The sequence below is a fragment of the Tripterygium wilfordii genome, chromosome 17 (assembly GCF_013401445.1).
Source record: "Tripterygium wilfordii isolate XIE 37 chromosome 17, ASM1340144v1, whole genome shotgun sequence".
NCBI lineage: Eukaryota > Viridiplantae > Streptophyta > Magnoliopsida > Celastrales > Celastraceae > Tripterygium > Tripterygium wilfordii.
The window spans coordinates 11,566,222-11,583,132 of record NC_052248.1 but is presented as its reverse complement, the minus strand read 5'-3'; the positions used below and the strand labels follow the sequence as shown (position 1 = coordinate 11,583,132).

Here is a 16,911-nt window from a genome sequence, read left to right as displayed (position 1 = left end):
GATGCCTTTATAAAATAATACCAAAATAGTACTATCAGATTTTACGTGAGAAAGTTTTGAAATCGGATTACTTAATTAGCAATAATATTAAAGTAGTGTTCACTTAATTAGCAATTAACATTGGCGTGAAACATGCATCCTTTTATATTAATTTAAATTTTCAATATCAATCAAAATTCAACATGATAAAACTTCAGCATATTGCTCTCCCAATCTTGGTATTTGGGATATTTTCACGACAGTTCACCATAGTGCTAAGTTTTATGCTTCAAGACCGCTGCCTACTTCTAAAAAAGAGTTATATCTCTTCGCCATCCATGTTATTGCAAACGCTATTGTATTGGATATTTTCTTTCTTTTCTTCGTTGTTGATATATGAATTTTTATTTTCTTTTAATGTTTCTTGAGGAGGATCCTCCTAAGGCTGTGTTCGGCTGTCTAATTTCATCCAGAACAGAATAACCAATATCATGGTTTATAATTCTTTATTTTTTGGAAAATATTATTAATGTGGTAGAAAGTACAGATGTGAAAATTCATTGCATGTGTTCGTTTTCTTACGTTAAGCCCTGCTCGTGGTCAGTACTGCACGTACATTAATCACTTAATGCTAGTATCAAGACTACGATATGTGGTGTGAGAGCAGGCACGATTCCACAATCAATCATTTATATCCGGGTCCATCGACAGTCCTGTAAAACACAGAAAAGACATTAGAGAATCCTTCATTGGAGAGATTTCGATCAAAGAAGATTCGACGATCAAGTTAGTCGGATTGGAATCAAGGATATGCTGTTTTTTTTTTTCTTTCCGGAGTCCCCTTCATCAGCTGGTACAGGATATCCCTCTTTGTAGTGGAGGTTTGATCATCCTCGGATTGTGATTTTTAGACTAAAGATACGAACCTTCAGGTTGATTAGACAAGAATGGTTTAATTTGCACCACACACTTGCCAGAACCAAGCTCTGAAATTGCTTATTTGTCATAAGAAAGCCAAACATTTTGGTATAATGTTATTGACAAGACAATTGTATGTTCCAAGGTAATTATGAAGTGACTGATGGGTTAGGAGTATGACTCAAGGACTAGTTCACAATCTTCGGTTGATGCACAGTAACTGAAAACGTGTTCGAGAAAAATTAAAAATATATGGGCATCAAATTCCTTGATCTTCTTAACTGCTTTGGTTTTATCCTGGTGAAATTTCACTTATTTGTTAACAGACTACTTTTAAATAGAAGAAACCGATTCTAACGATAAATCCTTGGATTTTAACTCTTTTGGACAAAGCACCTTCAGACATCTAATTTCCAGCTACTTAATCCTGAATTTCAGGATACATAAGATAGTAATCCCTACGTGCAAAAATGAACAAATGATTAGCACAAAATCTCCTCCTTTTTACCACTTGTCGCTTGGTGATTTGTTGAGCATGTCCACCGATGGATGGACCTCATACTGCCACATGTCACCATATGACTAGAGGTGATATTTGATACAAACACCACACCATCTCAAATTGCACACAATAAATAAATAAAATTTAGTGAGTACATAAATATGTTAGATATGTTTGGGGTAACTTGTCGTTGTGTGTGCATGTATGGTTGATGAGATGGAAGTGCCGAGGGTTTCCATCTTAGGAGAGGCATCGACCATTTGTCCCTTAAAATGAAACCCCTTTCGTTGGATACGTCACAATCTGTGTATTTGTACGTCTTACTTTTCAAATGTATTGTCAGTCTATATATATACACATATATACATGAATTTTCTTGCGGATCAAAAAATGTGGACCAACTTTGTAGACCAAAATTCAATGATTGTAATAAAGCACAACATAAATGGGGACCACACATTTATCACATCTATGGTTGAAAAACAAGCCCACAAACTTGGTCCACACAGGAGAATTTCTGTATATATATATATACAGAAGTGTGGATCAAAAGTGTGGACCAAGTTTGTGGACTTGTTTTTCAACCGTAGATGTGGTGGGCCCCATAATAAATGTGTGGCCCCCACTTATGTTGTGATTGATTACAACCATTGGATTTTGGTCCACAAACTTGGTCCACACTTTTGGTCCACATAGGAGAATTCATGTATATATATATATATATATATATATATATATATGAATTCTCCCATGATGTCTTTGAGGTCCTAAAATGAGATTTAAACTTTTAGAATCCAAATATTTTTTAAAATTTTGAAAAAAAATATTTATATTTTGATCGGTCTTACGAATCCAACGAAAGGGATTTGATACTTTTTTACCTAATACATATAATTTGTTTTACATGATTTCACTAGAGTCTCAAACCCCTAGTGGAGTCACATGGATCCGCCCTTGTCATAGGGTACATATCTTAGCACTTTATTAGAAAACAAAATAAAATAAAATTTGTCTCTCAATTTCTTACCTCTATTATAATCCACATCCCTCCAAAATGTTGGATTTTTAGGAGGTTCTACGTTTGTATTCATGATAAATGAAAATGCCACATGAATTAAGGGAAAAAAATGGGGATAATTTTTGAAATTTAGTATTGCTCTTAGCCTCTAATTGGGAGGATAGGGTGCTCCAATTCCGGCCCCAATTCTCCCTCAAAACTATGCTAAATAATGAATTAAAATATGTGATTAAGTATTTTGGTGTTCATAATGTTAAAATATAATTGATTTTGGAGAAACAAAATTCTAAATACTAAATTTTAAGGCCCTAAACCTTAAATCCTAATCTCTAAACCCCAAATACAAAAAATCGAGTTATAAACCCTAAACACTAAATTATAACTCCTAAACTCTAATATGTCATTTTCAAAAACAAAAATAATGTTTTAACATATTTTTGGGAAAGAATTGAAGCTCCTCCTATCCTCTAACTAGGATGTCTAGTGTAAAGTGTAATCATTTCAAAGGAGAGATTCAGAGTCTTGAAAGAAAAAAAAGAAAGGGCGCTAGTGGGGCCCATGGGCTTTGGCCTCATCCCTGAATAGGCGCTGGGCCTTTCGCTTTCCATTCACGTGCCCAATAGTGACACATCTCCTTTCCATTCGCAAACCCAAACGGTACATCTGTGACCATTGCATTTGGCCCCACCAACGCCAGACTATATTTGCCTTTGCTCCTCACCTATACAGCAAGGATACAATCTTCTTTTCCAACCATTCACTGATTCCCTCAAACGCGCCCACACGCCCCCCTCCCGGCCCCCCCTTCTCTCTCTATCTCGGTCCTACTAAGTACTAGAAAAAGAAAGTGTGGAATGGAGTAGGTCCACTGTTGAAAACACTAAACCTAATTGGTGCACAATTTTGGTACATCAAAAAAAATTTTAAAATTATGGAAAAAATAATAAATGTAGTATTTGGTATGACGAATCCGACGATATAATTTTTATTCCAAACAAAAATCAAATTCATCGCAATGAAAAATCAAATGTTTTGAGTTTATATCCGATGGTCTAAAATTGTCATGTCCCTTTCATGTTCTACACATTTATAATTTTTTCAGATTTTTTTAAAAAATTTTTTGATGCACATGATGGGTCTGTTTTTCAACAATGGACCTAACATGGATTCAAATGCTATAATCAATGGCGGACCTAGCCATCTAGCAATGGGGGCACAGGCCCAGACAAATTTGTACACTATAGATTTATGACAAATTGATCCTAAGACCTCCAATAAAAAAAAAATGAGACCCCTTGTTCACTAATTCTTACCCAACTCACTAACTAACTTTGATCCAACTCAACACTCATAAGTCATGTGCCCAAATTTATCTTGTCATTTGTCAAACCCACTTGCCAAGCCCAAGCCCCTCAAATCTCCTCAATCTCTCTCCCTCTCCCATGTCGGCAAACAATTAACAGAACCCTAAGCCTAGGAGATAGGCGATTTCGAGAAGGAGTTGTTTGGAACTATTACTAATGATGTTGTAATATCGTGTTTTCAAAATATGAAAACTCGTAGAGAACAATTATGATAATTACAATGTATTTTCTTATTGTTTCGAACTATTATTAATGTATTTTTCCCTTTGCGGCCTATATTCATAAATCAATTACATACAAACCCCCCCAAAAAAATTCATAGGCGTTGCCCCCTGTACGGCCTACGGGTGTGCAAAACCCATTTAAAACCTGACCTAGCATGTGAAACCCGACCCCAACCCTTGTCAATATGGGTTATATATGTGTTTTATATATATATATATATATATATATATATATATATATATATATATATATATATATATAACCCATACTCAAAATGAGTAGGGTGAGGATTGTATCTTTTTAACCCATTTTGACCTGACCCAACCCCATTTAGTATTAAGTGACATAATTTATACATGTATAAAGATACTAATATATGAATATATCACATCTTATACCATGATCTATCCACATTAGTCACAACCCTTAACTATTAAATGTAATATGAAGTCTTTTTTTTTTTTATATTAATCCTTAATTCTTTAATCCTTAATTTTTTGTATTAATCTTTAATTCATTAACTTAAATTAATTGTTTGATACTTTGATTTATGGATTCAAACTCGACCCAACCCCTAATCCGGCCCAACCCAACCTAAAATGAGGTTGGTTAAGGGTTGAAGGAACCCTTACCTAAATCTATACGGGTCGGATGAGATCTCTCTCTAAACCCGACCCAACCCAACTCATGTGCACCGCTAGACCCCGGACCCTCGTACCACGTTTGTGTTGTTGGGCCAACAAAGATGTTGTCTTTTATTGATGTGGCTGTATTGGAAGAAGTGTTTTGCTGATATAGCTATATTGGGGAATGTGTTTTGCTGATATGACTGTATTGAGATTTTGTGTTTTGGTGTAGATTTGTTATGAACAACATGAAGGCATGGAACATTGTTGGCCTCCGTGTTAGGTGGGAGAGGATAATGTATAGAAATTTATGTTTTGCTGATATGAATGTATTAAAAAACGTGTTTTATTGATTTAATTATATTAAGAATAGTGTTTGACTTGATTTTTTATATAATAAAAGTGAGATCCGATTTACATTTTTATTGACCCAACAAAACTGCATCATTACAGTTGCCCTTAATAATTTCAATTCCTGAATGGACCATTAGGTATGATGATTATTTCTGTTGTTATGTTCTTGTCGTTTCTGCCGTTCTTGCATGAGCTAATACCCCCATCATTAAACCATTACCTTAAACTCATTTTTGGCTTAAAAAGTGTTTAAGAGACCCCAAAACAGGTATTAACGCTCCAAGAATTTTGCTTTATAAACTTTTGGCAAATATTTTCTGTATCCGACACTTCCCTATATAACTCTCACTCTTTCTTTGTCACTCCGGACTTTTAACAAACACTTGTTCTGGTTTTCCAGCCATGGAAGAGCTAATAATCTCCTCCACTTCATCTTCTTCTCTAGTCTCTATCTCCCAAGAAAACCCACCAACACTCCAACAAAGGCTTCAGTTCGTAGTCCAAAACCAACCCGATTGGTGGGCTTACGCCATATTTTGGCAAACCTCGAACGATGACAGTGGCCGTCTCACCTTAGCTTGGGGAGATGGCCATTTTCAAGGAAGCAAAGACAATTCCCCAAAACTGACGGCGCAGGTCTTTAAAACTACCAGCGACATGGAAATGCCGACGATGGATAACAACAACGATGTCACCGACGCCGAATGGTTCTATGTGATGTCACTCACTCGTTCTTTCTCCGCCGGAGATGGTGTTCTCGGTAAGGCACTCCTTACCGGCTCCTTGGTTTGGTTAACTGGTGCTCATGAACTGCAATTTTATAACTGCGAACGAGTTAAGGAGGCTAAAATGCACGGCATTGAGACTTTTGTTTGTATTCCGACCTCTTGCGGGATTCTCGAATTGGGATCCCCTGAAATCATTAGAGAGAATTGGGATCTTGTTCAACAAACCAAATCTCTGTTCGGATCAGATCTAATTGGGATAGTATCAAATAACCCGAATCTGAATCCAATCCAGTTCGTCGACCGCGACGACTCCTTCGCTGATATATCCATACTTGCCGGCATCGAAGACAACGAATCGAATCGTGGAAAGAAGACATCGAAGGAGTGTGCAAAAGCAGGACAATCATCATGTATAGACTCTGAACATTCAGGTTCAGATGGTCCGTTAATCGCTGGTAATAACGACGACAGAACGCCTAAAAAGAGAGGCAGAAAGCCCGGGGTGGGCCGCGAAACCCCAATGAACCACGTGGAGGCAGAGAGGCAGAGGCGGGAGAAGCTGAACCACCGTTTCTACGCTCTGCGTGCGGTGGTTCCTAACGTATCCAGGATGGACAAAGCATCACTCCTCTCCGACGCCGTTTCCTACATCAACGAATTAAAGGCCAAAATCGACGATCTCCAGTTGCAGTTACAGCGAGAGTCCAAAAGGGTAAAATTAGAAGTGTCAGATAACATGGACAACCAAAGCACCACCACTTCCGTCGACCAAGGGCGGCCTCCTAGTGGGTCGATTGCGGTGGTCGACGTGGATATCAAGATTCTGGGTAATGATGCCATGATTAGGGTCCAATCCGAGAACTCTAATTATCCATCTGCCAGACTAATGGGTGCGTTACGGGACCTAGAATTATCCATCCACCATGCGAGCGTTTCTTGTGTCAACGATCTCATGCTTCAAGATGTCGTCGTCAAAATCCCTGACGGGTTGAAAACTGAAGAGGCATTGAAATCTGCTCTCATCGCTAGACTTTAAAGGTAAGAAATCAAGAAAGATCATCTTGTCATTAGCGTTTAATAATTACGTTGTTAGTCGCTAATTATCAGTGTGTAATAAAATGTTTTGTATTGTCTCAATAATAATGTATTAAAGGTGTCATCAGTAGTTTCAGAAAAGAAAACAAAAATGGGGAAGCTACAAGTCAATGCAGACAGAGTACGGATGCACGTTCATCACATTCATGGACAGATGGAGTGTCTCTGAAAAAATTAAAGGGCTCTCTTTTCAGTTTTCATGGCTGAAAATATCGAGGACTGTTCCAGCTTTTGTGGACGATATAAAAAAAAGAAAAAAACGGAATCTCATTCCCCACATAAAATAATGTCGCACTTATAACATATGTATGACATTTTTGTCGTGTAATGGCCAACAAACGTGGCTGCTTCTATATCGTCTGTCTTTCGTTGTGCTCATAAGTAAATTTTGGACAACGAGGTTTTTAAATTTTTATCACACGAGAAAATAATGGGTTGCGTAAAAATGAATAAAAATAAATAATGGGACGTGTCACGTGAGGGGACCTCTGGATTTGTCGACTTCTGCAAACTGCCATGATTGTAACAGGGTAGGTCAAGTCATATGCTGTACACATCAACAAAAATGAGATTCACGACAAAATTCAAGGTTATTTATGAGTTACGGGGCCCTGCAGTAGATGTTTTACTGCAGGGCCTGCATTAAGGTCATTAGAGGCCTTAATAATTTTTAAAAAATTATCAAAAAATTATAAATGTAAAGTATTTAGTGTATAGATTAATAAATTAATTGAGAAATGATAACAAATTAAATAAGTGTTTGATCTAATGATAGAAAATATTTTCCATTTGTATCAATCTTTTGTCAACCAATTTAATTTTTTTCCCCTAAAAACTTACATCATGATGATCTAAACAATAAAAACATTCCATTTATTATTTTAAGATATTTTTTTAAAAACAATTGATGGCTCAAATATGCCTACTGCAGGGACCCCCATTTGGTTATTGTTAGTTAAACTAACGGTCTCATGGAAAAATTAAAGGGTGTAGTTTAATTGTGAGTAATGAGATTTTGGGTACTTTTATTTGATGACCAACTAATCAAATACATCTAGAAGAAAGACTCTCATGTGATTTCCCCTCTCCCTCAAAAATTTTCTCTCAACTAAAACTCCCTCTTCATCATCGTACAAATCGGAGGGGAGGAGAAGACCTCCTTCATTCTCCCCCTTTTTAGTTTTTATTTTCTTTTACTTTGTTGGTGTTCTGTTGAATAAGAACTACGGACGTACAGATCATGGTTTTCTCAACAGAATTTCATTTGGGATATGATTTTGTTTCAAGAACGATGTATAATCGGAGATCCTTTAGCACGTTATGAGTTTCAAATTCCAATATCAAGTATTGATAGTCATGATTTCGGTGGAGTTGAATTTGAATCTAGATATTGATATACTTCCATATCTGTTTGGAGGACTTCTCAAATGGCCAGAACTGCTTTGTTCATGTTTGTTTGTTTAATCCGACGAAGTCTGGTGTAACACAGTATTATTCGATTTCGGACAATATTCGGTGGAATACGGTGTCATCCGGAGGTGTCCTGCGATGATTGACTTTTGTTTGTATTTTTCGTTTTAATCTTCTTGGTTGTAATCCATCTTTACGATGACTCAAGTGTTTATGAATCTCAATTTCTCTTGTATGAATACAATTAAGTATACGATTTTATTTTTAAAAAATAAACTTTTAATTTGGTATGTAAAGTAAAATTGTAACATGAACTTACCTTTTGTTTATTTATGCTTTTCAGATGATTATTGTACGAGATCAGGAGTATCTTTTTTTTTTTTGGGTAAAAAAGTGAATGACAGGAATATAAGAATCAATGCAACTCTTGTGAATTCTACTTTCAACTTTGAAGCTTTTATTTATTTATAAATAAAAGACAACGATACCTTCGGATAAAATTCTCACAACTATACTCACTCTCTATTTCATATCAAATACAATAATATTCGCCTACATTGACCTCACACTACCAACTTCAAGCTGATCGAAACGCATGAAAAAACCATTGAATACCTCTCATTCTTTCCCGTAGCACCCTGTCTAGCCAACCAATCAGCTACCTTATTTAAGTGATGCCTAACCAGATGGTTGTTGTATAATTACATAACTTCTACTTATATATATGTATATGTATATGTCATTTACAGAGACAAAAGTCTATGTATGAGGATCCAAATCATTCTGACAATTAGTTTACCAATGATTCAGAAAAATGACATGGACATAATAACTATGTTCAACGTTCAAAGGATGTTCATTAGTTGGGTAATAAAGTTGTAGGCCTAACATTACATGGCAGTAGGAGCAATTGATTATTTGGAGGACCCAGACATTACCAAGGAGGGGACGTTTATAAACACACATGATTTATTTTTCCAATGTGAGATGGGCTCCAAAGCAAAGTCTTATCATTCTTCATCTGTGCACTTTAAAGATTAATTTCTCATTCACTTTATATCGACTTTTGCAATGTAAATGTATTACGTTCATCAATGTTTGGAGATGGACGTTTCCCATCATGTACCCGATTACCCGTCTTAAAGAGACATATGGGTCCTATATTTATTTGTGTTCAAAAGTAGGCCAATTGCAAATTGATATCCAACGGCTTGCATAGGGATCAGGATCAGTGACGGACATTTTTTTAAGATTTAATACATATATATACACATACACATATATATATATAGAGAGAGAGAGAGTGACAGAGCCACACTGTGTTTAAAGTGGTCTCAAGCCCACCCAAAACTCTTGAATTCTTTACTAGATATATATACACATTTTGGCCCACACCTTTTCATTCACATAGAAGAATTCATGTATATATGTATATAGAAATTCTCCTATAAGTACTCAAAGTAAGGACTTAAAATAAGTACAGCTTTTTGATCATTGATTTAAGTGAAATGACTAGTGAGACCCACTGTTTTGGGTTCCACATGTTTTAAATCAATGGTGAAAATATGTGTACTTATTTTAAGTCCTTACTTTGAGTACTTGTAGGAGAATTCCTCTCTCTATATATATATATATATATGATTTATAACGTAATATAAGTTATAAATATTGAATGAGACACGGATGATAGATAATTTATACTTTATAAAAAATCGTCTAACACAACTTAAATGATTTTTCTTTTACTTATTTTGAACAATAGATATGGTTTAATTTTTGATGTGTAATTTAATGAATATATAAGTATTTATTTATTTTCGATCACTTTTCAATGAAAAGTCTTAAAAAAAATTCGAGGGCATTGCTCCCAAACCCCTATCAAACTTTCAATTTCCTCCTTTCCTCCTATAAATTTCCAACTCCACTTCTAACCAATGCCGCCCTCAGTTCATTTTTTAGATCCGTCGCTACATGTATTATTCTTAAAAAAAAAAACAATGAAATTGTTCCCAATAATGTCAAAATTGTAAGTATTTACTCATAAAATATTTTCTAATAATAATCAACCAATTCAGTTAATTGCACCAGCCGCCAATTGGTGAGACTTTCCATCATGTTTAGCTACATTTTGTTCATCACCTTAATATCAAAAATATTAGGGATCCCAGTAAAAAAACATCACAGTTATTCCAGTATTGGATCTTATCCCTTGATTGATGTAAGTGTAGGTGTTCACAAAACCTTGTGATTGGTGATTGAACCAGAGAGTGACACATCCACTATTGAGATGACTGAGATGTTTTTTACTGGGATCCCTATCACTTCTGTCCCAATATTGAGTATTGGCTGTTTTTTTCTTTCAATAATATTTATTCAAAGCATGTGCAAATTGTGAAATAATGATATCTTTCTTCAAATTAAAATCCCATGCCATCATGCCCCAGGTGAAAACTTTACACACCTGATCAAATAGGCTTGTATGTATGTATGTATGTCTGTCTTTTCTCTTCTCTATTCCGGACAGCTGTTTTTGTCTCTCCTCTCCTAGTTTTTGTGGTAGGATTTTTTTGAGGGTGAAGATAATAAAGGATGTAGGGAGAGTCTCGTACAGGGACATTTGTGACTTTGTAAATTATGAGCGTTCGTTTTTATGCACAACGGTGTGACCCAAAACAATGGGTTCCACTGATTTGCACTTTCTCATTGTACATTTTATTTTGCGTCTGCACTTGAGATTCATTGAAAGGATCTATACTAACACTAAAGAAAAAAGACAAAATCGATGGTCTTCAACGATTAAGACAGTGTTTGGCATGCGGAATTTGATGAGAATAGACAATCATAGTAGATAAGATTGGGTTGAAAAGTAATGGCTGGAATTATATTATGATAGAGATTTGATCGAAATTTTGATTTTACAAGTTGGAAATGAGCAACGGTCATCCCATTTGATCCATAATCGAATTAGAATTTCTGGATCTTACTTGTCTCTTGGGAGGAGTAAGATGGAGCTCAGAATTCGGTGTCCCCTCCAATAAAAAATTGGGGCCTCATAATCAGTAGCCAATATGCTTTTATATCATGCCTTTTATCATGCGATCATGGTTCGATATTCAATGAATAATGAATACTGATCAAATATAATTTCTTTTACTTACTTTACAAAACAAAAGGTTTAATTAATAAGAAATTTTTACAAAATCTAACAAAAATATAAAAAAAATTGAAAGTGGGATTATATATATGGCAAGAAAAATACAACCACCCAAGTGTCGGTGTTCACTTAAACTGGGTTTATTTCCTTCAGACAGAAAAAGCCTTATCCTTTCACGAAGTTGGTGGTCCATAAAAAACCTTAACCTGGGCTTAAAGAAGAAGTTGAGATAAACAGGCGAGTTGACTAGCTGAAAGCACAAAATTTTGTCTGAAAACCAATTTGGCACAATTTTAAACTTCAGGTTACTAAAGTAACACGTTTTAACAATTAGTGTGTAAAATGAAACGACACCTCTACCTTTCGGTTAAGTGAGTTATGTTCATCACATATATTACTTTTCTTGAGATTCTATATACAATGGTGGCCGTGGGCGGCCGGGCTTGGCTGAGATATAATCCTGGCAACATTTCCTCTTTATTTTACAGTCTATGATGCTCTCTGATTTGCTAATACTAGACCCTCCATCGGTCCATTGCTTTCCCTAACCATCAGTGCTCCCAGTTGTGTATCTTTTCTTTGTTCCAGATGACAAAATGGGAAAAGCTACACAGGTAAGAACGCTAAACCATCGTCTTCACAACATACTACTTGGTACCTTTGCGAGAAGGAACAACGTTGCCCTCCCAATGAGAAGCAGTCACCTCTTGAGTCGTTAAGAACCAGTGTTTTAAATAAGCGAAAACTTTCTCAGCCCCAGATGTAGGTGATAGAACTCACAATGCAAATCATAATTATGCGGTTCCTGCACTGTTTTACATAATAAGTAACCTGCATATACAACTTATTAGAAATAAAAACAGCGATTGGATACGATCAGACAAGAAAGATAGATGCACTGCATGCATTTGCAACTTCTACAACTTTAAATGTATAACAGGAGACGACAAGCTCTTATTTCTGAGTGCATGAACACACGCTTCCTTTGTCATTTCCACAACTAAACTATTTCCCACCAGTTGCTTGCACTTGGCTCATTGGCATTGGCTTGCTAGGAGGTACACAACCTACATAATCTGTTAGAGGCTAAAAGAAAACAGTGGACCTTAGCTCAAGCTATCAAAAGATCACCACAGCAATACCAGTATACACGTGGGGCCATGTCATTTTGTTTCACCATCATCGTCATGCCCACCAGCGGAGCTCCCATGCCCATCAGTGCCAGTTGCCCCAGCCTCAGTGCTTCCACCGCGCACATAATTTGATCCTGCAATTGAAGTTGGGCCAGCACTGCTGCCACCTCCCAGTGTGGCCTCTGAATGCATTGGATGCATGCCACTGTTGGGCCCTACAGGTCTTATTCCCATTTGCGCCTGGAAGGCTTGTTGGTGCTGCTGATGTAGCTGTTGTGGATCCTGTATTTGATGTGGCTTATTAAATTGTAATGGCATCCTGGAGGGAAAGAAACCTGGCTGCTGAGCCATTGCCAATGCTTGAGGATGTTGCATGTAAAATCCTCCCTGCTGCATTCCAGGATGTGGCGACATCTGCAAGAATTAATAACAGGTGAGCATACTGATGCAAGAATTGATATATTCATAATACCCAGTCAGTTCTAATACGCACCTGAGGAGGCAATGTTTGCGCAGGTGGTTGTGAATCAGCAATCGCAGCAAGATACATCAAATTTTTCTGAAGCTGAGCTTGATACCTGTATAACAAAATTGTTAAAAGAAGACCACAAGCAACGGACAAACCAAGTACACATGTAATTTTACGAATGAACATAAGATGGGAGCGAGAAAACATGCTTTGGATTCTAAGAGTGCTAAATGATCAGCAGCAACTATCTCATATCACATAAAACACATACAACGCTTGCGACCCTGACTCAACCCACAGAAAGGATACTAAGGGCAGTGATACCCAGATTTGACAACATTAAATTCGAGACTTTCAAGAACACATACTGCAACATAAATCCATCAAGTATTCTCCACAGTATACAAATCCTGCTACTAGAAACTTATGCTGTGCCGAGAATTTTTACAAGCCTATAGAGATTAAGAAATCTGATATCAACATGACCAAAGTCACGTGCCTCCACCATCTAAACATGTTTGGAATATGGACACAAGTATTAGAAACACAATGTTTACACAGTTCATCGACTCTTAGAGACTAACTGCATTTTGTGTCTGTCGGTTCAGATGCAGGTCTATACCTTACAGCACAACTATTTCGTTTTCAGAACCCGTAGCTTTTCCTTTCTTGTTTATGTCTTTCATTATTATTGTTCCCTCTGGATGCCGATTTGAGACCATGCCCATAGGCATGGTGATGAAGAGCTTGACCACTTTATTTGCAGTGCTCCCCCACTAACAGAATATTGAGCTAGTTATCCAGGTATAACATAAACTAATGTGCATGCAGTTAAGTCTACAGACAACCAAAAAATGTGCATGGGCACAGAGAGAGAGACTCACTGGGCACATTCAGCAAGCTTTCCAATGTTTTGATTGTCCAATATTGCCAGAATCAACTTCTTATTCTCATCAAGGCACTGCATCAAACATTTAAAATGACTCATTAAACATCTCAGTTCGATTCAGATGAAGGCACAATTTGAGTTGGGTATAATGTAATGTCAAAACTAACAAAATATTCAACCACAAGAAGCAGACCACATGTTCCACAACAAAAATGAAATATTAAGGAGGAGAATAAATAAAAAAAATACAAGCTCATGATTCACAAATTGTGTCATTCTAGCTCTGTTCTTGAAACCTGATAAAGAACCACGAGCAAAGATTTCTGCGACCACATCAATCTTCATTATCTTAAATGGTTTATTTTCTTTTCAACAACATTAAAAGAGCGTAAAAATTGCTGAAAATAGTTGACAAAACGATTCTTGAAGGTCATCTTCATCATATCTACATAAGCTATATTCATAGAGGTTCAACTTGTCAACTGGGAAACAAATTTTCAATCAATTAATCACATATCTTTTATATTTGACGTTAATTCATAGCCCCATTACTTAATTCGATTCCAAAAGCAGATTCCCCCAAAAACCTAACCATTTTTTTGGAGAAAAAAGCTACAAATCCAAATAAGCCCATAACAGAGATATAGAGAAAAGGCACACAAATTATACCTTCTGAATCTGCTCGGTGGTGATGTTTGCGGATGGAAATGAAGGCATCACCGGCATCATCTGCCCCTGCGGGGACTGCTGCATTTTGTTTGCTGCGGTTTTGTTCTTGCAAAAACCCTGAACCTAAAACCCTAACACTAACACTAACACTAGAACTGTCCCAACAACATCAAAAAAAAGCTTCAAAATTGAGTAACAGTAGAGTAGTAGAGGTCCTAGAGGAGCTTGAAGATTTGGAAAGCAATTGGAGGTCGCGGTCGGGAATATTAGGGATTTTGTGCTTTTGGGAATTTGTTGCACGGTGATACTGGGTTGGGCTTCTTTACGGGCTGTTGTTGGTTCCATTTGGGAATTTGTTGCACGGACATTTAGGGAGGGGATAGGATTCGAAGTCTCGACCTAATAGGTGAGTGATCCCTTACATACAATGTAATTGTCGTTTAACCAACAGCTCTCATGCGATTCAAAGCCTAATTATCAGGATGATATATATTATTTTTATCAATTCAACTAGTGGCTCAAGTGTAATTGTGGAAAATATTAAGCAAGATGGATTGGGCTCTACAAAGAACTTGTCTACAAGTCACGAGTGTTATTTATCAACATTCCTACACATCCCATCAACATTCATCTCAAAAGCATCCTAGCGTTGTGTGAAACTCACTCTTTCAATGGATTGTACTCATTTATTGGGTGTGGTGACATCATAGTAATGTCATCGCACCCAACCAATAAATGAGTTTCACACGCAGTTGGGATGCTTTTGAAATGGAGGTTGTTAGGATTTTTAGCATTTTCCTTTATTTTTTTCTTTGTTTGTTAGCTAAAGGCTAGTGTGGTTCGTATAGCATAGCTTGGGCAGAAAGAAAATGTTGAACAGTTACTACCTGCTGTCCGTCGGATAACTGGTTGATAAACTCCGAGGCACATGGAACTTCACAATTCCCGTGGACCAATTGAGACTTGGGTCGAGACATTGTGCGGGAGATAATACAAGGTGACATTGTACGAGAGATCAAGTTCACTATCTCAACCAACCCGATGTGGGATAAGGGAATGACCAGCGCACTGCATCAATTCCCTCCCTCCCAATCAACCAACCCGATGTGGGATAAGGGAATGACCAGCGCACTGCATCAATTCCCTCCCTCCCAAAGAACACGTGTCCCATGTGTGGCACCCCACATCGTGGACCCACATGCACCCACACCGTTAGCATGGGCCTGGGCTTCGATACCAAATGATGCAGTGAATCCAACTCACCCTTTGAAAACCGGCTTGCAAGGTTGATGAATATTGTCCACCCATATAAAGCACTTCACTTGCTCTCACCTACTCGATGTGGGACAAGGGAATGACCAGCGCACTACATCATTGAGGCATGAGGATTGGCGATTTTACACAAATGTTATCCCATTGTAGCTGTTGGGAGTTACTTGCTAGTGTATCTTCTGTAACTTTTGTTCATCCATAAGGTGTGCCCAATGCATTCGATTCATTTGCTATCACAATTAATTTACATCTTCGTATTTATATGTGGTAATTGAGAATCACAATCACAATTTACATCTTGTGCCAATCAATTCATGAAATCTTTAAAGACCAGTGAACAATATTCACACCGGAACTTCCTTGATTACCTCTTTCTGATCATAGGAGGATCCACACCGGGGAGGAGCAACCGGGTCCGGGAGAGTTGCTTTTGTCGACACATCGGAATTCCACATGATTTCAGAGGTGAAAACAGCAAACCAGACGAGTAGAGGAGTGACGAAGAGAATAAGACCAAAGGGCACCATCCATTGGTGGCTATTTGTGGGATGATACTCGTACTCCCACCAACCCAATATTACTCCCCCTGTAATGCTCACCATAAAAAACCACACACAATTCAACCAATTCTTCACCATCTCCTCTGTTTCTAATTGATCCACATCATAACTTTCTTCTTTGTATCTTCCCATATCAATCAAATAACTCTTCCTGAAACCCAGAAGAAGAATTAATGTAAAGAGACAAACAAGGAACAGAAGATTACAGATTTACTACTGTCTGAGCTATACTCGTGTGCCATATATAAAGCATGTGACTGGAGATTGGAGTGTTGGATTCACCCAACTCATACAGATTAAGCTACCCATCAAACGTGCCTTTTTAACAAAGTTGTTATTTGTTAATGACACTAAATATAAAGGAGAAAGGAATTATTACGTCTGATTTTTTTAGTTTTTTTTATCACTAGTTGATTGCCGGATGGTACTGCCTGGTGTAGATTGCATTTGTTATTCAAATAGATACACATGGGTATCTTGTAGTTTGGTTATCCGGACAGGTGCATGGTTTGTCTTTTATTGACGAAATTGTCTGAAATAGTTAAT

The 16,911-nt window shown here is 37.1% G+C and overlaps 2 protein-coding genes across 3 annotated transcripts; one reads left to right on the top strand and one right to left on the bottom strand.

The window, feature by feature from the left end:
• Positions 1 to 5,299: 5,299 nt before the first annotated feature.
• On the top strand, positions 5,300 to 7,112 carry LOC119982288 (transcription factor MYC2). 2 transcript variants are annotated; one of them, XM_038825592.1, is made up of 2 exons: positions 5,300 to 6,752; positions 6,881 to 7,112. In XM_038825592.1, exon 1 carries the CDS (start codon positions 5,389 to 5,391, stop codon positions 6,748 to 6,750), a length of 1,362 nt encoding a protein of 453 aa, XP_038681520.1. In that variant the 5' UTR covers positions 5,300 to 5,388; the 3' UTR covers positions 6,751 to 6,752; positions 6,881 to 7,112. The 2 variants fall into 2 exon arrangements, with proteins under 2 accessions (XP_038681520.1, XP_038681519.1); XM_038825591.1 differs by having other exon boundaries at positions 6,868 to 7,112.
• A 5,024-nt stretch (positions 7,113 to 12,136) lies between these two features.
• On the bottom strand, positions 12,137 to 14,855 carry LOC119981776 (GRF1-interacting factor 2-like). Its single transcript, XM_038824907.1, has 4 exons — positions 14,534 to 14,855; positions 13,860 to 13,936; positions 13,000 to 13,084; positions 12,137 to 12,920 (listed from the first exon to the last, which is right to left on the bottom strand). The coding sequence occupies exons 1-4, from the start codon at positions 14,615 to 14,617 to the stop codon at positions 12,537 to 12,539; spliced, it is 630 nt and encodes a 209-aa protein (XP_038680835.1). The 5' UTR covers positions 14,618 to 14,855; the 3' UTR covers positions 12,137 to 12,536.
• Positions 14,856 to 16,911: the final 2,056 nt, after the last annotated feature.